This window comes from Rhinopithecus roxellana, chromosome 10 (genome assembly GCF_007565055.1).
Source record: "Rhinopithecus roxellana isolate Shanxi Qingling chromosome 10, ASM756505v1, whole genome shotgun sequence".
NCBI lineage: Eukaryota > Metazoa > Chordata > Mammalia > Primates > Cercopithecidae > Rhinopithecus > Rhinopithecus roxellana.
Window position 1 is genome coordinate 94,162,343 of NC_044558.1, and position 24,155 is coordinate 94,186,497.

The window sequence follows — 24,155 nt, forward strand, 5'->3', positions numbered from 1 at the left end:
GGCTCATGCCTGTTATCCCAGCACTTTGGGAGGCCAAGGTGGGTAGATTACTTGAGGTCAGGAGTTCGAACTTTGGAGTCTCTATCCCAGGAAGATGGAGGGGAAGCCTCTTTCTTCCCTGGCCAACATGGTGAAACCCTGTCTCTACTAAAAATTCAGGGGTGGTAGTGCCAGGGGCAGTGCATGCCTGTAATCCCAGCTGCTCAGGAGGCTGAGACAGGAGAACTGCTTGAGCCTGGAAGAGGGAGGTTGCAGTGAGCCGAGATGGTGCCACTGTACTTTAGCCTGGGCAACAGAGCAAGATTGTCTCAAGAAAAAAAAAAAAAAAAAAAACATGTATATATATATATATATATATATATATATATATATATATATATATATGTATATAGGCCAGGCACGGTGGCTCATACTTGTAATCCCAGCACTTTGAGAGGCTGAGGTGGGTGGATCACTCGAGGTTGGGAGTTGAAGACCAGCCTGGCCAACATGGTGAAACCCCGTCTCTACTAAAAATATAAAAATTAGCCAAGCATGGTGGCACACGTCTGTAATTCCAGCTACTCAGGAGGCTGAGACATGAGAATGGCTTGAACCTGGGAAGCGGAGGTTGCAGTGAGCTAAGATTGCGCCACTGAACTCCAACCTGGGTTACAGAGCGAGACTCCATCTCAAAATAAATAAATAAAAATAAATAAATAATAAAGTACCCAAATACAGCCAAGCATGTCAAAACTACAGGTTTATCACATGACAGGTTGGGATACACACATGGAGCAGATGGATTTAGTACGGAAGTAAATCAGGCCGAGGAAGGCAGTAAAGTTTTATTGGACAGCACTGGTCTAGGAATTAATGTCACAGAAATAGAAGGCAACATAGTTTGTCTTAGAAAAGGCCAAAGGATCCATTAAGATGTAAAGGCTGATAGAGATGCTTGTGTTATATGAAGACTAAGGTTCGAATTTAGAATGTAAAGCTAAAGTGTCAACCGGTTATCAAATGCCATAAATGTCTGACCTTGCTAAGAACACAGTGTTATTTTAAAGGGTCTGTTTTCAACCTATTGCATTTAAACCTAACTTAGTCAAGTGTCTGAAGGAAAAACTCCCTCACTCAAGACCTGTTAGAAGGCAGCATTTAACGCTGCACCCTGAAGCGAGGGCACAGGTTCTGTTCCAATGGTTTTCAATTAGCTCAAGCTTACCACATCAAACTGTTTCCGGTCCAGGGGCAAAAAGCTTTTCTGGTTGGGAAGATAAAAATTATTGCTCAAGACTGCAGTCTGAAGACCTTTTGCCCGAATTTGAGTTATGGCCTCAGTCATCACTGGGAACTGCTTTGCCACTCGCTCACTGGTCAGCAGAGAGAAAAAGGAGTCCACAGGCACAGAGGTCTTTGACTAAAAACAGGAGAGGACAGAGGAGAACAGCAATCATTAAGAGTGACAAACACTCATGGCCAACAGAAAAAAAAAATACTTATTCCTGGAGTCCTTCTGTTCTCTGGCTACAGGAGCCCAGGCTCATAGCTTGCTGCCTGCAGGAACTGTGTTCCTCACTTCCTCAGGCCCTGTGCTGAACTCTCATATAAGGTTTTTAAAAGTTACCTAGGACTAGAGCTATAGGATGGGCACAGTGGCTCACACCTGTAATCCCAGCATTTTAGGAGGCTGAGGTGAGAGAACTGCTTGAGCTCAGGAGTTTGACACCAGCCTGGGCAACAAAGTGAGATCGAAAAAAAATTTTTTTTAACTTAGCCAGGCTTGGTGGCGCATACCTGTGGTCCCAGCTACTCAGGGGGCTGAGGTGGGAGAATGGCTTGAGCCTGGGAGACTGGGGCTGCAGTGAGCTACGATCAAGTCATTGCACTCCAGCCTGAGCAACAGAGTAGGGAATGGAGCTATTTATATCAATATTACAATTAAATGGGTTCTTTATTCTGCTCATGGATTGCTAGTTGAAAAAAAAAAACAGCATATCAGAGGATACAGTGAACTCTAAAAGTATATTAAGTATATGTAATTTAATTTTTAATGATTGAGAAATCATTTAATGCTTTTTGTATTGCCTCAGCATCACCATTATGAACTTTAGTTTCTGATCAATTTTTTTCTTGTTTTTAAATTCAATCTGTGTGGGTTTTGAAAACTCTTATAAGACTGGGCGCAATGGCTCACGTCTGTAATCCCAGCACTTATGGGAGGCCGAGGCGGGCGGATCACAAGGTCAGGAGATCGAGACCATCCTGGCTAACATGGTAAAACCCTGTCTCTAGTAAAAATGCAAAAAATTAGCCAAGCGTGGTGGCACGCACTTGTAGTCCCAGCTACTCGGGAGGCTGAAGCAAGAGAATAGCTTGAACCCAGGAGGTTGCAGTGAGCCGAGACCATGCCACCGCACTCCAGCCTGGGCAACAGAGCAAAACTCCGTCTCAAAAAAAAAAAAAAAAAAAAAAAAGAAAACTCTTATATTATCACATTTCAAAATCTGCAAAGGCAAGTCTGGTATTTTACATATACGTATACACACAGAGATTTTAGAACAGCTTTACTGAAATATAATTCACATGCCATGCAAGTCACCTATTTAAGGAGTGCAATTCAATGGTTTTTAATATATTCACAAAGTTGTGCAACCATCACTGCCATCAGTTTTAGGACATTTTCATTACTCTAAAGAGCAAACCAGGGAGGCTGAGGCGGGAGAATGGCGCAAACCCGGGAGGCGGAGCTTGCAGTGAGCTGAGATCCGGCCACTGCACTCCAGTCCGGGCGACAGAGCGAGACTTCGCCTCAAAAAAAAAAAAAAAAAAAAAAAAAAAAAAAAAAAAAAAAAAAAAAGAGCAAACCAGCCAGGCATGGTGGCTCACACCTGTAATCCCAGCACTTTGGGAGGCAGAGGCGGGCAGATCACAAGGTCAAGAGATCGAGACCTTCCTGGCCAACATGGTGAAACCCTGTCTCTACTAAAAATACAAAAATTAGCTGGGGCTGGCGGCGCATGCCTGTCCAGCTACTTGGGAGGCTGAGGCAGGATAACTGCTTGAACCTGGGAGGCAGAGGTTGCAGTGAGCCAAGATTGCTCCACTGCACTCCAGCCTGGGCGACAGAGCGAGACTCTGTCTCAAAAAAAATTTTTTTTAAAAAGAGTAAACCATACCCATTAACAGTCACTCCTCATTTCCCCCAAGTCTCCCTGTACTAGAAAACCACCAATCTACTTTCTATCTCTATGGATTTGCCTATTCTGAACATTTCACCCAGATGGAATCACACACCATGTGGTCTTTTTTGACTGGCTTCTTTCACTTTGCATGTTTTCAAGGTTTATTATTATTACTATTATTATTATTTTTTTTTTTTTAATTTTTATTTTTTTGAGAACTACAGGCTCAAGCCTGTAATCCCAGCACTTTGGGAGGCCGAGAAGGGCGGATCACAAGGTCAGGATATCGAGACCATCCTGGCTAACCCGATGAAACCCCGTCTCTACTAAAAAACATAAAAAACTAGCCGGGCGAGGTGGCGGGCGCTTGTAGTCCCAGCTACTCGGGAGGCTGGGGCAGGAGAATGGCGTAAACCCGGGAGGCGGAGCTTGCAGTAAGCTGAGAACTAGCCACTGCACTCCAGCCCGGGCGACAGAGCAAGTCTCCATCTCAAAAAAAAAAAAAAAAAAAGAATTTTTTTTTTTTTTTTTTTTTTTTTGAGACAAGAGTCTTGTTATGTCGCCCAGGCTGCAGTGCAGTGGCATAGTCATGGCTCACTGAAGCCTCAGTCTCTAGGGCTCAAGCCTCAGCCTCCTGAATAGCTGGGACCAGAGGTGTGGGCCACCATGCCTGGCTAATTTTTTTGATTTTTAGTAGAGATGAGGTCTGGCTATGTTGCCTAAGCTGGTCTCAAACTCCAGAGTTCAAACAGTTCTCCTGTCTCAGCCTCCCAAAGTGCTGAAGTTACAGGCGTGAGCCACCACGCCCAGCTAAGAATATTTTTAGTTATTTATATATAAATTGAACATTGAACACCTAGGGGTGAAATAAACAACTTTTTTTTTTTTTGAGACAGAGTTTTGCTCTTGTTGCCCGAGCTGGAGTGCAATGGCATGATCTCAGCTCACTGCAACCTCCACCCCCGAGGTTCAAGCGATTCTCCTGCCTCAGCCTCCCAAGTAGCTGGGATTACAGGTGTGCGCCACCACAGCCAGCTAATTTTTTGTATTTGTAGTAGAAATGAGGTTTCACCATGTTAGCCAGGCTGGTCTCAAAACTTCTGACCTCAGGTGATCCACCCTCTGGCCTCCCAAAGTGCTGGGATTATAGGCATGAGCCATAGCGCCTGGCGTAAGAAATAACTTTAAAACATGTAATGGGTTATAAGGTTTCACTTTATTTTCAGTTTAACTAACTTATACATGAATGTTGCAACCACTACTCAAGGCAAAAAGAAAAATATGGAAATGTAGGTATGTTTATCACTCACCATTTCAGAGCAAAGTCTCCCAAATTCTCGTAAAAAACCCTCTGCTGTTATTTCTGCTCTCATAAATCTCATCCAGGGCCCATTTTCACCACCTTCCATCAAGGCCTTTAAAATAGTTCCAGAAGGGATACGATTCTGCACCTCCCATTCTATAGGAAGTAAAATATGCAAAAGTGGAATACATTGATACATGCTAGGGTTTAGGGAGCTCAGGAAAATTACCATACCAGTTCCTATGGCCTCGCTGTACTGCCAGGGTGGATGCTGTTGGAAATTTGCAGACATTCACAAAATGCAAAATCTCAATCTTAGACACCCAGAGGAAGAACAATACTAATTTGTACGACAGAGAGCACACTGCTGTGAAGCATCAGGTCCTTCGTGCTTGCTTGAGAGGACTCCGGGCACTGCATGATGAATTTTCTTCCTTGGTCTCATATTCACCAGACCATATGTTAGGTCACTTACCTGGACCTGGCAGAGACTACGGAAGCACTTGAAGGAATAAGCCAGATCCTGGTGGTCCCCAAAACATGCCCTTCCTTCTATAAGCTATAGTAATTCTTCACAGCATGGAATGGATACACTGAAATGTTCGCCTGAAATGCTGTCTTTGTGGATAAGGAAGGAAATGTCTTTTTTTTTTTTTTTCAGAAAAAGGCTCACCCAGTCACCCAGGCTGGAGTGCAGTGATATAATCTCAGCTCACTGCAACCTCTGCCTCACAGGTTCAAGTGATTCTCATGCCTCAGCCCCCCAAGTAGCTGGGATTACAGGCGTGCGCCACCAAGCCTGGCTAATTTCTGTACTTTCAGTAGAGACGGGGTTTCGCCATGTTGGCCAGGCTGATCTCAAACTCCTGACCTCAGGTGATCCGCCTGCCTCAGCCTCCCAAGGTGCTGAGATTACAGGTGTGAGCCACTGCGCCTGGCCAAGAAGGAAATTTCTGTCCACAAAGAGATAAGGCAGTGGATGGATCAGCATCAGCATCTGTGGAATACTAGGAACATTTGTGCAAGGATTGTTTCTCCTCATCCACAGTTGCTTTTTCTGTCTACAGTACAGATCCTGGGGGCAAATATATACATACAACATTCATAATTATATATCTAAGACAAAATACACTTTACATATAGCTTTTGTTTTGGAATTAAACACCTTTGTTGTTTTTTTTCTGATAAAGTAGTGCCTGTGCATTGAAAATTTTTCAGACAACATATTTCATAGAAAGCTATACAAAAGAAAGTAGGCTGAGTGCAGTAGCTCACACCTATAATCCCAGCACTTTGGGAGGCCAAAGTGGGAGGATCGCTTGAGGCCAGGAGTCTGATACCAGCCTGGGCCACATGATGAAACCTCGTCTCTAGAAAAAATTAAAAAATTAGCTTGGCGTGGTGGCATGCACCTGTAATTCTAGCTACTTGGGAAACTGAGGTGGGAGGATCACTTAAGCCCAGGAGTTTGAGGTTGCAGTGAGCTATGATGGTGCCACCGTATTGCAGCCTGGGGACACAGAGCAAGACCCCATCTCTTAAAAAAAAAAAAAGAAAAAGAAGAGGAAGGGGAAGGAAGGAAGGAAGGAAGGAAGGAAGGAAGGAAGGAAGGAAGGAAGGAAGGAAGGAAAGAAGGAAGGAAGGAAGGAAGGAAACAGGACAAGCAATCCTATCTTTCAGAAATAGCCAATGTTAACAATCTGGTATATGTCCTTTGAAAATAATGAGACTGTTAAAACTCAATCCAAAAAATACTTCTTTAATTTTAGAGCTAAAGCATATAGCATTTTTCACAGCCCCGGAGTTGGTAAGCATGTGAGGAAACTGGCACCTCATATGCTGTTGATGGGAGCGTAAACAAGCACAACCTCCGCAGACAGCAATTTGATAATTTCTGTCAAAATCTGAAATGCACATACATTTGATGTAGTAATTCTACTTCCAGAAATTTCTTCCATATATATTTATGAAAGTAAGCAAAGGTTATGTACAAGGCTGTTTGTGCAGAATTGTTCATAATAAAAATAACTAGAAAAGTTAAATATATATTAATAAGGTGCTTATTACATCAATTATGATATATTCATATAACAGAATACCACACAGATGTTAAAACATATAAACTTGCCCAAAGGTCAGCAAAATATGGTTTGGGGCCAAATCTGTCTCCTATCTACTTTTTTAAGAGATAGGGTCTTGCTGTGTTGCTCAGGCTGGCCTCGAACTCCTGGGCTCAAATGAACCTCCATCTCAGCCTCCCTAGTAGCTGGAACTATAGGCACACACCAGCATGCCTGGCTCTACCTATTTTCGTAAATAAAGTCTTATTGGAACACAACCACACTTGTTTACTATTGTCTATTATTGCTTTCTTGCTGCAATGGTAGAAGTTAATAGTTGTGACTGAGAATATGACTCACAAGGCCTATCTAACCTTTCTTTTTTTTTTTTTTAAGATGGGGTCTTAAAATACAAGTAGCATTCACAACAGCAAAAAAAAAAGATGGGGTCTTGCTGCTGCCCAGGCTGGGGTGCTGTGGCACAGTCATGGGCCACTTCAGCCTCAAGCTCCCAGGATCAAGTGATCCTTCTGCCTTAGCCTCCTGAGTAGCTGGGATTACAGGTGCGTGCTACCATGCCCAGGAATTTTTTTATTTTTTGTAGAAATGGGGATCTCACTATGTTGCCAAGGCTAGTCTCAAACTCCTGGCCTCAAACAATCTCCCACCTCGGCCTCCCAAAGTGATGGGATTGTAGGCACGAGCCATCGCATCCACTATGTCTAGCCCTTTACAGAAAAAGTTTGCTAACCCCCAAACTAGATCCTAGACATATGCCAACTGATATGAAAAAGATGGCAAAATATCATACTGAGTCAAAAAAAGGTATGGAACAGTCTACAGCATATGATCCAGTTTATATACACACACACAGACACACAGACACACAGACACACACACACACACACGGGCAATTTTTTGAAAATAAACAAGAAACTTTTCACAATGATAACCACTGAAGTCTGGAATCAACTGGGAAAGGGTCGAGGTGGCAGCAGGAAATTTCCTCTGTATTTTATACTCTTTTAGCAGTGACTATTCAATAAATGGGGTTGGCATAACTAGGTTTCAATATGGAATAAAAATTAAATTAAATACTCTTTCAGGCCATCACAAAACCAATTCCCAATACAGTAAATATCCAAGTCAGAAAAACAAAATTCTAAAAAATTGAAACAATACAGAAGGCTAGGCATGGTGACTCATGGCTAAAATCCTAGCACTTTGGGAGGTGGAGGCAGAGGTGGGCAGATTGTTTACGCTCCCAAGTTCAAGGCCAGCCTGGGTAACATGGTGAAACCCTATCTCTACAAAAAATACAAAAATGAGCCAGGTGTAGTGGTGCGAGCCTGTAGTCCCAGCAACCTGTGAGGCTGAGGTGGGAGGATAGCTTGAGCCTGGGAGGCAGAGGTTGCAGTGAGCCAAGGTCACTCCACTTTACTCTAGCCTGAGTGGCAGAGTGAAATTTCATCTTGAAAGAAAAAGAAAACTTTGGTACAGCTAAAAACATTATCAATAAAATCAAAAGACAATGCATAAAAGAGAGAAAATATTTGCAAGTGATATAACAGATAAAAGGTTATTACTGGCAGGGCGCAGTGTTTCACGCCTGTAATCCCAGCATTTTGAGAGGCTGAGGCGGGAGGATTACCTGAGGTAGGGAGTTCGAGACCAGCCTGACCAACATGGAGAAACCCCGTCTCTACTAAAAATACAAAATTAGCCGGGCATGGTGGTGCATGCGTGTAATCCCAGCTACTTAGGAGGCTGAGGCAGGAGAAGTGCTTGAACTTGGGAGTGGAAGTTGTGGTGAGCCAAGATGGCGCCATTGCATTCTAGCCTGGGCAACAAGAGCAGAACTCCATCTCAAAAAGAAAAAAAGGTTATTACTGAAAATCAGCAAGAAAAGTGAGCAATTCATGGAAAAACTGAATGACCAATAATATTAAAAAAAAAAAAAGAAAGGCTCACTACTCAGGAGGCAGGAGGATCACTTCAGACTAGGAGTTTGAGACCAGCCTGACATTCTGGGCAATACAGAAAGATGCTCTCTGAGAAAACAAACAAACAAACAACAACAACAAATAAAACAAAGTCAGCCAGATGCGGTGGCTTGTGCCTATAATCCCAGCACTTTGGAACCCTGAGGCACGCGGGTCATTTCAGGTCAGGAGTTCAAGACTAGCCTGGCCAACATGGTGAAACCCCATCTCTACTAAAAACAACCAAAAAATTAGCCAGGTGTGGTGGTACACGCCTGTAGTCCCAGCTACTAGAAAGGCTGAGCCATGAGAATAGATTGAACCAGGGAGGCAGAGGCTACAATGAGCCGAGATCACACCACTGCACTCTAACCTGGGTGATAAAGTGAGACTCCGACTCAAAAAAAACAAAAAATAAAAGGCTCAAACTTAGTCATAATCAGGCAAATGAACATTAAAATAACAGAAAAAAGTAAAAATAAAAATAAAAAAAGGCCAGGCCCGGTGGCTTACGCCTATAATCCCAACACTTTGGGAGGCTGAGGTGGACGGACCACGAGGTCAGGAGATTGAGATCATCCTGGCTAACACAGTGAAACCCATCTCTACTAAAAATACAAAAAATTAGCAGGGCGTGGTGGCAGGTGCCTGTAGTCCCAGCTACTCAGGAGGTTGAGGCAAGAGAATAGTGTAAACCCAGGAGGCGGAGCTTGCAGTGAGCCGAGATAGCATCACTGCACTCCAACCTGGGCGACAGGGCAAGACTCCGTCTCAAAAAAAAAAAAAAAAAAAAGAGACCAACCTGGTCAACATGGCGAAACCCTGTCTCTACTAAAAATACAAAATTAGCTGAGTATGGTGGTACACACCTGTAATACCAGCTACTTGGGAGGCTGAGGCATGAGAATTGCTTGAACCTAGGAGATGGAGGTTGCAGTGAGCCAAGATCACGCCATTGCACTTCAGCCTGGGCAACAGAGTGAGGCTCTGTCTCAAAAAAAAGGAAAAGGAAAGAAACCACAAAGATGGAATTTTCATCTATCACACTAACAAAAATTTTAAAGTCAAACATTCTGAAATTTCGAAATCATTGTACCCTCTGAATTCAATTTTTTTTTTTTTTCAAGATGGAGTCTTGATCTGTCACCCAGGCTGGAGTGCAGTGATGCTATCTTGGCACACTGCAACTTCTGCCTCCTGAGTTCCAGCAATTCTCCTGCCTCAGCCTCCTGAGTATCTGGGATTACAGGCATGGGCTACCATGTCCAACTAATTTTTTTTTTTTTTGAGACGGAGTCTTGCTCTGTCAGCCAGGTTGGAGTGCAGTGGTGCGATCTTGGCTCACTGCAAGCTCCACCTCCCGGATTCACGCCATTCTCCTGCCTCAGCCTCCCAAGTAGCTGGGACCACAGGCGCCTGTCACCACACCCAGCTAACTTTTTGCATTTTTAGTAGAGACAGGGTTTCACCATGTTAGCCGGGAGGGTTTCAATCTCCTGACCTCGTGATCCACCCACCTCGGCCTCCCAAAATGCTGGGATTACAGGCTTGAGTCACTGTGCCTGGCCTAAATTCAATCTTAAAGTGTTTGAGTTTTGGTATGAAAATGCATTTTTGGGCCAGGCGCGGTGGCTCAAGCCTGTAATCCCAGCACTTTGGGAGGCCGAGATGGGCGGATCGCGAGGTCGGGAGATCGAGACCATCCTGGCTAACACGGTGAAACCCCGTCTCTACTAAAAAATACAAAAAACTAGCCAGGCGAGGTGGCAGGCGCCTGTAGTCCCAGCTACTCAGGAGGCTGAGGCAGAAGAATGGCATAAACCCGGGAGGCAGAGCTTGCAGTGAGCTGAGATCTGGCCACTGCACTCCAGCCTGGGCGACAGAGCGAGACTCCGTCTCAAAAAAAAAAAAAAAAAATGCATTTTTGGAGAAAAATAAAGTAAAATAAAAAATAAAAAACTAAAATATTTGGGCTGTACTTTGAATTCTTTGTTGTGTGTACTAATTTTATAGTAAACTAATAGCTTAAATCAAGGTTTTCTGAAAAGGGCCAGATGGTAAATATTTTAGGCTTTGAAGGCGTTAGGGACCCTGTTGAAATTACTCAACTCTGCCAGTGCAGGGCAAAAGCAGTCATGGACAATATGTAAACAAATGAGCAAGACAGTTTTCTAAAAAAATTTCATTTTTATGGACATGGAAATGTGAATTTCACATAATTTTCACATGTCACAAAATATTATTCTTGTTTTGATATTTTTCAATTAGTATTTCAAAACATAAAAGTCATTCTTGGATGACAGGCCATACAAAAACAGACAGCAGGTGAGGCATGGTAGCTCACACCTATAATTCCAAAGACTCAAGAGGCCAAGGCAGGAGGATCACTTGAGCCCAGGAGTTTTGAGACTAGCTTGAGCAACATAGCAAGACCCCATCTCTAAAACAAAAATTAGGCATAGTGGCTAACACCTGTAGTCCAGCTACTTGGGAGCCTAAGGCAGGACTGCTTGAGCCCAGGAGTTTCAGGCTGCAGTGACAGTCTTGCTCTGTCTCCCAAGCTGCAGTGCAATGGTGTGATCTCAGCTCACTGCAACCTCTGTTTCCCCGGTTCAAGCAATTCTCCCTGCTCAGCCTCCAGAGTAGCTGCGATTACAGGTGCCCACCACCCTGCCTGGCTTATTTTTGTATTTTTAGTACAGATGGGGTTTCGCCATGTTGGCCAGGCTGGTCTCAAACTCATGACCTCAAGTGATCCGCCCATCTCTCGTCCTCCCAAAGTGCTGAGATTACAGGTGTGAGCTACGGCACCTGGCCAATTCTAGCATATTCTTATCAAATGACCCTTGATATGGTTCATTTGAAATAAACAACATTAGAAGCTGCAGTCAAGCAAAAGACAAAGTATAAGGCATCACTATTTTGTTCACACACCTACCCATCAAATATTTCCCGAATGACTGAGACAGCCTGCAGAGCTAACACTGCCACAGTGAAGTGAAGAAATCCCAGATCTGGGGTCCTGGAATCCAAGAGCCCCATAGAGGAGACATGAACACATCCCACTGCAAACTATAATGTCTCGGTGAAGGTGAAACTTACATGGGAATTGGCTATCCAGGAACATTCTGCCCAGGTTGCAAATAAGGTTGGAGAAGCCTTGACAGAAGAGGACTCTTGAAGTTAGTAACAACCATGAGATTTATTGAGTGTTCTTCCAGTCATTGCTGAATAATATCCCTTTAAATTTGCCATTAAAAGCATCAGCAGGATTTGAACAGGCAGAGGAGACAGGGAGGAAACAGAGCTTGCAAAGGCACAAACATGCAAATGCACCTGGCATGCCTGGGGAGCATCAGGTAGTCCATAGCAGGAAAGCTAGAACTGAGAGGGGCCCTGAATCCCAGGCGAAAGCTTCCAGACTTAATCTAGGGGACTACATGCAGGCATTCAAGGTTTTCAAGCCAGGGATGAAAGGAACAAGATCTATGCTTTATTTTTATTTTTATTTTATTTATTATTTTGTGACAGGGTCTCACTTTGTCACCCAGGCTGGAGTGCAGTGGTGCAATCTCAGCTCACTGAAGCCTCAACCGCCTGGGCTAAAGTAATCCTCCCACCAGAGCCCCTCAAGTAGCTGGGACTACATCCATGCACCACCACACCCAGGTAAGTTTTTTGTATTTTTCGTAGAGATGAGGTTTCACCAGGTTGGCCAGGCTGGTCTTGAACTCTTGTGCTCAAGTGATCTGCCCACCTTGGCCTCCTGAAGTGCTGAGATTACAGGTGTGAGCCGCTAAGCGCAGAAGCAAGATCTATGTTTTAGAAAGGTAATTCTGGAGCTGGGAGGAGATTTTGTAAAATCCAGAGAGCCAGAGGCAGGGAAAGAGTTAGGAGGCTGATGACATCATTTGGGTGAGAGAAGGCAAGGGTGGAGGCAGTGGGAATGGAGAGAAGTGAATTGGTTCTTAAGATATTCTGGAGAAAGTCAAGAAACTTTCTGTTCACTGATCTTTATGTTCTTCCCCGCTGCCTTTTTTTTTTTAGAGACAGGTTCTCTAAAAAAGCCTGTTGCCCAGTCTGGGGTGCACTGGTGCAATCCTAGCTCAAGATGGGGTCTCACTGTGTTGCTCAGGCTTGGTCTTTACGTTCTTTGTAAAGGAATAGATTCAGCTGTCTGCAGAACAAGAATATTTGGGGTTGGTAAGGAGCAGGAGGAGTGGACAGTCTAGAACAGCCCCTGAGGTAAACATGACAGAGATATGAGTGAAGAAACAGAGAGATACGAGTGAAGGAACAGAGAGGCTCAGGCGTAGCACCAAGGGCCCACCTGAGGCTGGAGCTCAGAAACTAGCTTGTGCAGCCAGTTTGCACGGCTGAGTAATTTGGTTAGCAGTGCTGGAAAGCCTAGACATGCAGGCACAGAAAACCTGTGCCTGGGTTGACTCACGATGGAGAACTGGCCAACCAGCCACCACAGAAGCTCAAAAGGAGAGGGATGGCTGTCTGGCCCTTTGTCCTTCCTGCTGGCTGGCATGAGAATGTGATAGCAGCAGGTGAGACAGCCAAGACAGACCATGAGGTGAGAGTGGAAATGAAAAGTCACAGCAGAGCAACATGCTAGAAAGAGCTGGAGTCCCTGATACCACGGAGTCACATCACACAGTGCCCCAGACCACATACCTGGGCTTTTATGTGCAAGAGAAACTTCTAGCTTGTTTCAGTCACTATTTTGTTAGGTTTTCTACTGCTTGAAGCCAAAACGACTCTAACTAATAAAAGCTGAACTGAGTAGAAAAGAAGTAAAACCAGGAAGGGGCAGGTAAAGAGAAGACCAGAGACCAGAGGGCTGACCCTTACCCTGTTAGTCCAGAAGCAGGTTTAGAGGGAGTGGGGTAGAACAGAGGAAGGCTGTAATCAAAAGGGGACTTTCAGCATTCTAGATTTCAGAAGTAGCACAGTTCCCAAGAAAAAGTGGTTAAATTCTTTGGGTTTTTTGTTTGTTTGTTTTTGAGTAAAGGTCTTCCTCTGTTACATAGGCTGGAGTGCAGTGGCATGATCATGGCTGACTACAGCCTCAACCACCTGGACTCATGTGATCCCGCCACCTCAGCCTCCTGAGTAGCTAGAACTACAGGTGCATGTCATCGTGCCCTGATAATTTTTTAAATTTCTGCAGATATGGGGTCTCATTATGTTGCTCAGGCTGGTCTTGAACTCCTGGGCTCAAACGACCCTCCCACCTCGGTCTCCCAAAGTGCTGGGATTACAGGCCTCTGTCACTGTGCCCTGCCTTGGTGGTTAAATTCTAATTGCAATACTCATGGCAGCTCATCATTGATTGAGAATTTAGGATGCACTGAGCAATCACTGTGCTAAGCAAGTGCTTCCCATGGATAACTCTCCGCCAGATCCCAAGGAGGAAGGCACTACCATTAGCTCTCATTTAATGATGAGGAAAGTAAGATTTGGAGAAGCTGAACCACGCGCCCAAGACACTTAGCCCCCTAGTGGTGCTTGGAATTCGACTCGAGAGCCAGAGCATGGCCTGCTAGGACACGCTGCTGCCCAAGTGTTCTCCTCTGCCTTCCCAATCACCCTCCATTCTCCCACCGCCACCCTAGTCCCCCAAAGTGAAGCAGAATGAATAGCTCACCCGCAGCGACTTTTCCAGGAGAAGGAATGAGAACTCCGCCCATGTCGAAAATCACTGCTTTGTAGGTGCTGCCTCCAAGGTGCGTCCATCCGTGGGACCCCTGGTGCCTGCGCTGGATGTGTTTGAGGAAGGTTGTCCTCCACGCCCACTGGAGACAGGAGGACTGGAAACGGCTCCTTACACACATGGTGAGGCCAAGGCTGTGTGGGAAGAAGGCACAGGGCGTGACGTGCTTGCACTGCCTCCCACGCAGGCCTCCATCCTGGAGTTCAGAGGGGCCAGCCAGACATCTCTAACTCATCTCCAACAAGCACTTTGAATCACACCCACAACCAACCTCAGTGTCTCCTCCCTCCCTGGCTATTCAGTCAAGGGCTCCATCGCCCACTCGGCTGCCCAAGCTAGAAAGCTGGGACTTGCCCCTGACTTTTCGCAATTTCTTTTTTTTTGGAGACAGAGTCTTGCTCTGTCACCCAAGTTAGAGTGCAGTGGCACAATCTCAGCTCACTGTGAGCTCCACCTCCTGGGTTCATGCCATTCTCCTGCCTCAGCCTCCTGAGTAGCTGGGACTACAGGTGCCCACCACCATGCCCGGCTAATTTTTTGTATTTTTAGTAGAGACGGGGTTTCACTATGTTAGCCAGGATGGTCTCAATCTCCTGACCTCGTGATCTACCTGCCTTGGCCTCCCAAAGTGCTGGGATTACAGATGTGAACCACCACGCCCGGCAACTTTCCGCAGTCTCTACCTCGCCACGCCCTATCTGGTTCTGTGCTGTCAAGTCTTCCTCCTGAAAATCTCATCTACCTCTTTGCATTCTCACTGCCACCATCTTGCCCATGGATCCTAACTGGCCCCCTTGCCTCTTCTCAGACCTCTCTCCAATTCTTTCTTCACCCTCCAGTCAGAGTATTCTTTCAAAATTGCAAATCTGGGCCAGGCACGGTGGCTCGTGCCGGTAATCCCACCACTTTGGGAGGCCGAGGTGGGTGGATCACCTGAGGTTGGGAGTTCGAGAGCAGCGTGACCAACATGGAGAAACCCCATCTCTACTAAAAACACAAAATTGGCTGGGCATGGTGGCACATCCCTGTAATCCCAGCTACTCTGGAGGTTGAGGCAGGAGAATCGCTTGAACCCGGGAGGCAGAGGTTGCAGTGAGCCAAGCTCATGCCATTGCACTCCAGCCTGGGCAACAAGAGCAAAACTTCATCTCAAAAAACAAACAAACAACACTTTCAACGGCTCCTCATTGCCCTTAAAATAAACTCTCAATTCCTAAGCCTGGCTTAAAAGGCCCTCTAAGGTCTACTCCCATCAGGCAAGGTGGCACAGGCCTGTAATCTCATCACTTAGGGAGGCTGAGATGGGCAGATCATTTGAGGTCAGGAGGTGGAGACCTGCCTGGCCAACATAGTGAAACCCCATCTCTACTAAAAAACACAAAAATAAGCTAGGCATGGTGTTGAGCGCCTATAATCCCAGGAGGCTGAGGTAGGAGAATTGCTTGAACCTGGGAGGCGGAGGTTGCAGTGAGCTGAGATTGTGTCACTGCAGTCCAGCCTGGTTGACAAAGCCAGACTCCATCTCAGGAAAAAAAAAAAATCTCATTCCTTTTTGCAGCAACTCCCCATTTTTTCTCCTCAACCTGGGATGATCTGGACACACATATCTACATGCAGTTTCCTCAAACGCATGTTCTCCTCCTTTGCAATGCTGTGTTCCACCAGCTGCCTGGCTAATTCCAAACAGTCCTTTGGGTTGTAGTTTACCAGTCACTGTCTTCATGAAGCCTCTTCTGGAAGCCAGAAGACTCAGTAGGAGTCTCTCCTGTGTGCTCCTAAAATGTCCTGTACTCGCCTCCTCCTAGCACTTACGATGACATCCTCACATCACAAAACACCATCATTTCCACTTACAGATCACTGCAGCAGCCTGGTAACTGTTCCCCAAACTTACTTTCAAATGGTTCAGAAAAAAAAAAGACAGACACAACACACATACCTATACAGATGCATACCTATATACACCTGCATATAGAGAAAACCAAACATGGCCAGTGAGTCTAGATGAAAGGTATAACGGGAGATTATTGTACCTTCTTTCAACTTTTCTATAAGCTTGAAATAAAAAGATGGGGAAAAAAACAAAATAATGAAGGCAAATTCTAGTTTTTTCATGAAAATTTTAAAGCTTTTTATGTGATTTCTACAGTTAAAAAGCTTACTAAAAATCAGGAGAGTACAAAACAGGTTGTTAAGACAGCCTCTGAGTTTAGAGGAGTCAATTCCGTGGGGCCAAAAGGACTCCATAACTATATAGTTTGAGCATCCCCCATCCAAATATCTGAAATCTGAAATGCTCCAAAATTAGAATTTTTTTTTTTTTTTTTTTTTTTTTTTTTTTTTTTTTTTGAGTCTCACTCTGTTGCCCAGGCTGGAGTGTAGTGGCATGAATTTGGCTCACTGCTACCTCTGCCTCCCGGGTTCAAGTGATTCTCCTGCCTCAGCCTCCCAAGTAGCTGGTACTACAGGTGGTACCAGGCACCACCATACCTGGTTAATTTTTGTATTTTTAGTAGAGATGGGGTTTCGCCATGTTGGTCAGGTTGGTATCAAACTCCTGACCTCAGGTGATTCACCTACCTTGGCCTCCCAAAGTGCTGGAATTACAGGCATGAGCCATGGTGCCCAGCCAGGACTCAAAAAACTGTACAGGTTGAGCATCCCTAATCCAAATATCCAAAACCCAAAGTGATCCAAAATCCAAAACTTTTTGAGCCCCCACACGATGCCACAGTGAAAAATTCCACACGTAAGTACTTAATACAAACTTTGTTTCATGCACAAAATTATTTAAAATATTGTATAAAATTACCCTCAGTCTAGGTGTATACAATGCATATGAAACATAAGTGAATTTCATGTTCAGACTTGGGTCCCAACCCCAAAATATCTCATTATACATATGCAGATATACCAAAATCCAAAATCTGAACTACTTCTGGTTCCAAATATTTGGGATAAGGGATACTCAACCTCTATAAGCACCTAGAGAAAGGACTCTTAAGTGGTAAATCCTGAATATAATGTGTTTCTCATGTATAGTGAGCCCTCTGTATTTGCGAGTTCCACATCTGCAGATTTGGCCAACTACAATAGAAAATATTCGAGGTAAAACAAAACACACACACACAGTACGGGCGCAGTGGCTGATGCCTGTAATGCCCAGAACTTTGGGATGCCAATGCAGGTGGATCACCTGAGGTTGAGAGTTCGAGACCAACCTGGTCAACATCGTGAAACCCCGTCTCTACTAAAAACACACACAAAAAAATTAGCTGGGTGTGGTGGTGCACGCCTGTAATCCCAGATACTCGGGAGGCTGGGACACGAGAATCACTTGAACCCGGGAAGTGGAGGTTGCAGTGAGCCAAGATCGTACCACTGCACTCCACATTCCAGCTTGGGTTATAGAGCGAGACTCCATCTCAAAAACAAACAAAAAACCCAATAAAGTAACAATACAACAAAAAATGCAAACAAAAAATACAGGCTAACAACTATTTACACAGTACTTACACTGTTTTAGGTATATATATATGTATGTATATATTTACGTATTTTGACATCAGTATGATATATATAATATATATTAAATATATATATTTGTTGATATGGAGTCTCCCTCTGTCACCAGGCTATAGTGCAGTGGCGTGATCTTGGCTCACTGCAAACTCCGCCTCCCAGGTTCAATCGACTCTCCTGCCTCAGTCTCCCAAGTAGCTAGGATTACAGGTGTGCACCACCATGCCTGGCTAATTTTTTATTGTTAGTGGAGACAGGATTTCACCATGTTGACCAGAATGGTCTCGATCTCCTGACCTCGTGATCCACCCACCTCACCCTCCCTAAGTGCTGGGATTACAGGCATGAGCCATCATGTCTGGCCAGTATTATAGGTAATCTAGGGATTACTTAACTCATATCCTGCTTGCCCTGAGAATACTGTGCTGGCAGCGTGCTGCACATTTTTTGCTTTCTTTTTTTTTTTTTTGAGACAGAGTCTCACTCTGTCGCCCAGGCTAGAGTGCAGTGGCGTGATCTCGGCTCACTGCAACCGCCTACCGGGTTCAAGCTGTTCTCTTGCCTCAGCCTCCTGAGTAGCCGAGACTACAGGCGCTTGCCACCACATCCAGCTAATTTTTTGTATTTTTAGTAGAGAGGGGTTTTCACCATGTAGGCCAGGCTGGTCTTGAACTCCTGACCTTAAGTGATCCACCTGCCTCGGCCTCCCAAAGTGCTGGGATTACAGGCGTGAGCCACTGCGCCTGGCCAAGTACTTTTTTTTCTACATGGGAAATGGGTTAAAGCATATAGGAGGGTGTGCATAGGTTATAAACAAATGCTACACCATTGAATATCAGGAACTTGAGCATCCACAGATTTTGGTATCTGCAGGGGGTCCTGCAACCATCTGCTGAGGATACCACCACGCAACAACAGTAAGTGGAAATTTGCTCAATTTGGGGGCAATATTTGAAACTAAAAATGTCAAGGTTCATTTGTATTTTCAGTTTTACTTACGTTCCTATGCCAAGGCCAATGTTTATGATAGGAGAAATTTACTTACACACTTGTAAAAGTGTCAATACGTTTTGTGTGAGGGCTTAGTAGAGATGAAAAATGCTTTGGGGGCCTGAAGGGGCAACTTTAATCCTTACGGAGGACACTGTCCTCCATATAGTCCCACTAACCGACATGTGGGCAATGTTCCCACAAGCAGCCTGCTTATTCCTTCAACTACAGAAGACTGTTCTGCTCTAGCCACTTCCCAAGGCAGGAAATGCTGTCATTTCTCATACCTCTAGGCCTTTGGTACCTGCTGTGCTCACTGACTGGAACGCCTTTCCCTGCTTTATCTGTTAGATGAATTTCCATTCATTTTGACATCATAACCTCAGTTTTAGCTCCTCTGGGGAGCCTTTTCTTTTCTTTTTCCAGGTAGAGTGTGGGACTTTTTTTTTCACTCCCATTGCCTCTTCTCCAAAATCTTCGGCAGAGCACTTACCCCATTACACAGTAACTGCTTTCATTTTTTTTCTTGAGACAGAGTCTTGCTCTGATGACCAGGCTGGAGGGCAGTGGAGCAATCTTGGCTCACTGAAGCCTCTGCTTCCCAGGTTGAAGCAATTCTCCTCCCTCAGCCTCACATGTAGCTGGGACTGCAGGCGTGCACCACCATGCCCGGCTAGGTTTTTTTTTTTTTTTTGAGACAGAGTCTAGCTCTGTCTCCCAGGCTGGAGTGCAGTGGCGCGATCTCGGCTCACTGCAAGCTCCACCTCCCGGGTTCATATCATTCTCCTGCCTCAGCCTCCTGAGTAGCTGGGACTATAGGCACCCGCCACCTCACCCAGCTGATTTTTTTATTTTTAGTAAAGATGGAGTTTCACTGTGTTACCCAGGATGGTCTCGATATGCTAACCTCGTGATTCGCCCGCCTTGGCCTCCCAAAGTGATGGGAATACAAGGTTTTGTACTTTTTTTTAGTAGAGTTGGGATTTCACCATGTTAGCCAGGCTGGTCTTGAACCCCTGACCTCAAGCGATCCTCCCGTCTCAGCCTCCCAAAGTGCTGGGATTACAGACAAGAGCCACCGTGCCCGGCCTGTTTTCACGTCTACGTGTTTCTGAACTCATAAGCTCCTTTTAAGACAAGGACTATCTTATTCATCTCAGTATATATATATACACACATACATATAAGTATATATACACACACATATATATATAGTGTATATATATACATATATATGTATGTGTGTGTGTATATATATATATACACATCCTCGGGACTTAGTACAGGTTTTAGACACATAGCAGGTGCTTCATATGAGTTGGAAGGATGCATAAACTGGAGATATCAGAAAATAGGGAAAAGCTGGGTACAGGTTTAATCCTTGGCAGCCACAAAGAGCTGCAACATTCCCAACCTGCCCAACTCTGGCTAACAGTTCTAGTTCTCTGTTACTGGTATCTACCATAAAGATTTGTCAGGCTGGGCGCAGTGGCTCACGCCTGTAATCCCAGCACTTTGGGAGACCGAGGAGGACAGATCACCTAAAGTCAGGAGTTCGAGACCAGCCTGACCAACATGGCAAAACCCCATCTCTACTAAAAATACAAAATTTAGCTGGGCATGGTGGCAGGTGCCTGTAATCCCAACTACTCGGGAGGCTGAGGCAGGATAATCACTTGAACCTAGGAGGCGGAAGTTGCAGCGAGCCAAGATCGTGCCATTGCACTCCAGCCTGGGCGACAGAGCGACACTGTCTCAAAAAAAAAAAGATTTATTTATCTTCTTCCTGACACTCAAAATGGGATTAGCATGATAATGCAGACTTGCTACCTAAATGATGCTCTCATTAAAATGCACACACAGTGTGTGTTGTCATACATTAAGAAAATGCTTGGGGCCAGGCGCGGTGGCTTACACCTGTAATCCTAGCACTTTAGGAGTACGAGGTGGGCAGATCACGAGGTCAGGAGTTTGAGATAAGCCTGACCAACATGGTGAAACTCCATCTCTAAAAAACATACAAAAATCAGCTGGGCGCGGTGCTGCGCGCCTGTAGTCCCAGCTACTCGGGAGACTGAGGCAGGAAAATCGCTTGAACCCAGGAAGCCGAGGTTTGCAGTGAGCCGAGATCGCACCACTGCACTCCAGCCCAGGCAACAGAGTGAGACTCTGTCTCAAAAAAAAAAAAAAAAAAAAAAGGTTTGTTTAGTAAAGAGATACAGAGTGTTGGTTCTGGATTCAGATTGCCTGGATTTCAATTCCAGCTCTGCCACTACTACCTGTGAAATCCTGAGCCAGTTACTCTTTCTCTGAGTCTCAGGTTACGCCTCTGTAGAATAGGGACATAGTACCAGTTTCATAAAGTTGTTGTTACCATTGCATGAGACAAGGTATATGAAACACTCAAATTAGTACCTGGCACATGTTGAAATGTTATCTACTACAGTAATATACTAAAAAAGTTCAACAGGTCCCATAGGTTTTATGCATATAGTATGTGTGTATGGTTTATGCACTTTCACATAACCCTGTGATTCTTCAACGGGGTTATGTTTTTTAACCCCAAGAAGACATTTGGCAAAGTCCAGAGACATCATTGGTTGTCACCATCTGGGGAGAGGTGCTACTGACATCTAGTGGGTCAGGCCAGGGATGTTTCTAAACACTCTACAATGCTGAGGACACCTCGCCCCCTTGCCAAAAACAAAAGAGTAATCAGGACCCAAAATGTCAATACTGCAGAGTTGAGAAACCCTGATTTAAACAGGGCATGTGGAAACGTATTTCATAGGATGTGGTCACAAGATCTACATACACATATATCTTGTAGTCATGTTATAGACATATAGTCCACATACACACACATCTAGAATGTACTATGTACTTACATATGTATTATACAACGTACCTAGAGTAGCATCCTGTCATGTACGTGTCCCATATGCATTGATTGTGTCAATATCTACATACAAAAGCCAGTCTGACATACTGGAAAGAATGCTGAGCCTAAGAAAAGCTAATGTTATCTCCATATACATAATTCCATTTCATCCTCACAACTGCGTGAGGATATATCATGCCAACTTTATGCAATGACTATACTAGTTCAAGACTGCACAACTGCTGATGTAGGTCGAGCTCACAGTACGGACAGGAACTGTGTTTATCTCATACGCCAATGTCTCTCAAGCATCCCAAGGGTGTCTAGACTCTCAGTAAACATTTGTGAAGTGACAGCACTTTGGGAGACCGAGGAGGACAGATCACCTAAAGTCAAGAGTTTAGGTGGTTAGGAGTTAGGCGAGGGGAGGAGTCAAAGTGGGCAGGAGGACCCAGGTCTAACTGCAGCACTGCGCTCCTAACCAGCAGATCGCCATCTTTTCTCTTTTTTTCTTTTTTTTTTTTTTTTGAGACGGAGTTTCGCTCTTGTTGCCCAGGGGGGAGTGCAGTAGCACAATCTCGGCTCACTGCAACCTCCGCCTCCCGGGTTCAAGCGATTCTTCTGTCTCAGCCTCTCAAATAGCTTGGACTACAGACGCTCGCCACCACGCCCGGCTAATTTTTTGTATTTTTAGTAGAGAGGTTTCACCATGTTGGCCAGGCTGGTCTCGAACTCCTGATCTGAGGTGATTCGCCCGCCTCAGCCTCTGGGCTGGGATTACAGGCATGAGTCACCGCGCTCGGCCAGATCGCCATCTGAATAGCGATCGAGTCACCACTCTCTAAGGCCCCTTAGAAGCAACTTCACCTCTCTGAGCCTCGTTGTACCTATCTGTAAAGTGGGACAGAAACAAAACCACCCATACTAGGGTTAGAGAGAGGAGTCAAACACAACAAAAGGGGCAAAGTTCTGCATAACAGATAGCTCGGACAATTTGGAGACCTCGCGGAGCCAGGGATCCCGCGCCGTCAGCCGAGGTGGGTTAGGACCAGGCCTCTAGGGTAGGCAGAGGTTAACTCGCGGCTGTGCGAAAACACGCAGCTAAGTGCGGGATCCCAGCGCTAGCAATCGCCACGACGTCCTTGCGCTCCGACCTCCTCGAGATCCCGTACGGAAGGGAAGTGGCTGACCCCATGCCGCATAGCCCAATCGCTGTGCGCGGTCCTGCGCGCATGCGTAAACCGCGGGTCAGCGACGGCGGCCGGGAGGCGGAAGTGGAGGGTGTTGTGGCTCCCAGGGCTGTTAGAGGAGCTGCTGCTGCTGAGGCGGCGGCGACGGCGTTGAGGCGGTGGCGGGGCTGCCGGCCCCGGGCCGCTCCGCCTCTCGGCTCGCCTTCCAGCCTCGCCTGAGCCCGCCGGGGCCCGCGCCGGCCAGCGCCTGCCCTATGAGTGTGTCACTGGTTGTCATCCGATTGGAGCTCGCGGAACACTCGCCCGTCCCCGCCGGCTTCGGCTTCAGCGCCGCGGGTGAGTCCCGCGGCCTTGCCGCATTCCCTGTAGCCAGGTCTAGGTCCGGAGGGCTCCCTCTCCCAAAGTACTGGCCCGGGAAAAGCCCGCGGCTAGGCCTCTTGCCTCAGGAAGACACGGAGAGGTGATCCGGATCCCTCTCTTTCCCATCCACCCTTGAGAGGCCTTCCCGTATGTTATCTCAGGGAAGCCCTGCCCCCGAACCTCCTTCCCTGTGCCGTCTGAGGATTCCGTTTATACCTGGCGCGGCTCCCTCTCGAGAGAGTCGAGTAGTGTGTTTGTCTCACTTGCTTCCCTCTGGACTTCGTAAAGGCAGGGACTGGGTCCCCAGCAACGCTGGACGGTCCCTGAATTAATTAAATTGTTCCCTTTTGGAAGGATATCCATTGGGGTGCCCCCTAACCATAGTCATAACTAAAATTTAGACACTCCCTATATCCCAACACTGTACTAAGCACCTTTTGTGTATTGTATTCTTTAATTATCTTTGCAACAGCTCTGAGAGGCAGATGGGTGTGGCATGTGCCTCTTACACATTGGGGAACTGAAGCTTAGTGATTTAAATCATTTGCCCAAGGTGAAATGATGGGTGAAACTGGGATTCTCACTCAGTGAGCTGGACTTGGGTCTGAGCTTTTCACACCAGTAACACAAGTAAGGAAGCTCCTTAGTGGGGAATGCAGCTCTGGCTCTGTTCCTTGATCCTCAGATAATTAACTAATAATAGCATTCATTCAAGAAATACTTGGTCGGGCGCCGTGGCTCATGCCTGTAATCCTAGCACTTTGGGAGGCTGAGGCGGGCGGATTGCCTGAGGTTGGGAGTTCGAGACCAGCCTGGCCAACATGGTGAAACCCTGTCTGTACTAAAAATACAAAAATTAGCTGGGCGTGGTGACAGGTGCCTGTAATCCCAGCTCATGGAGAGGCTGAGGCAGGAGAATCGCTTGAACCCGGGAGGTGGAGGTTGCAGTGACCCAAGATTGTGACACTGCACTCCAGC

General features: G+C 45.8%; 2 protein-coding genes across 10 annotated transcripts in view; one reads left to right on the forward strand and one right to left on the reverse strand.

Annotated features, from left to right (window-relative positions):
- ACAD10 (acyl-CoA dehydrogenase family member 10) overlaps window positions 1-22,825 on the reverse strand; it is a 70,146-nt gene extending 47,321 nt beyond the window's left edge. For 2 of the 7 annotated variants that reach the window (XM_030938594.1, XM_030938593.1), the window contains exons 1-4: window positions 19,240-19,267; window positions 14,169-14,368; window positions 4,478-4,626; window positions 1,208-1,402 (exon numbers count right to left, since the gene is read on the reverse strand). In XM_030938594.1, coding sequence (XP_030794454.1) covers window positions 1,208-1,402; window positions 4,478-4,626; window positions 14,169-14,368; window positions 19,240-19,244 — 549 coding nt within the window. In that variant the 5' untranslated portion in view covers window positions 19,245-19,267. Of the gene's footprint in view, window positions 1-1,207; window positions 1,403-4,477; window positions 4,627-14,168; window positions 14,369-19,239; window positions 19,273-22,629 lie in introns of those variants that run through there. The other 5 variants (XR_004059525.1, XM_030938591.1, XM_010378923.2 and 2 more) reach the window with 5 other exon arrangements.
- A 42-nt stretch (window positions 22,826-22,867) lies between these two features.
- Window positions 22,868-24,155, forward strand: part of BRAP (BRCA1 associated protein) — a 44,425-nt gene continuing 43,137 nt past the window's right edge. For 2 of the 3 annotated variants that reach the window (XM_010378962.2, XM_030939420.1), the window contains exon 1: window positions 22,868-23,153. In XM_010378962.2, the coding sequence (XP_010377264.1) occupies window positions 23,072-23,153 (82 nt within the window). In that variant the 5' untranslated portion in view covers window positions 22,868-23,071. The remainder of the gene's footprint in view (window positions 23,154-24,155) is intronic. The other variant, XM_030939421.1, reaches the window with a different exon arrangement.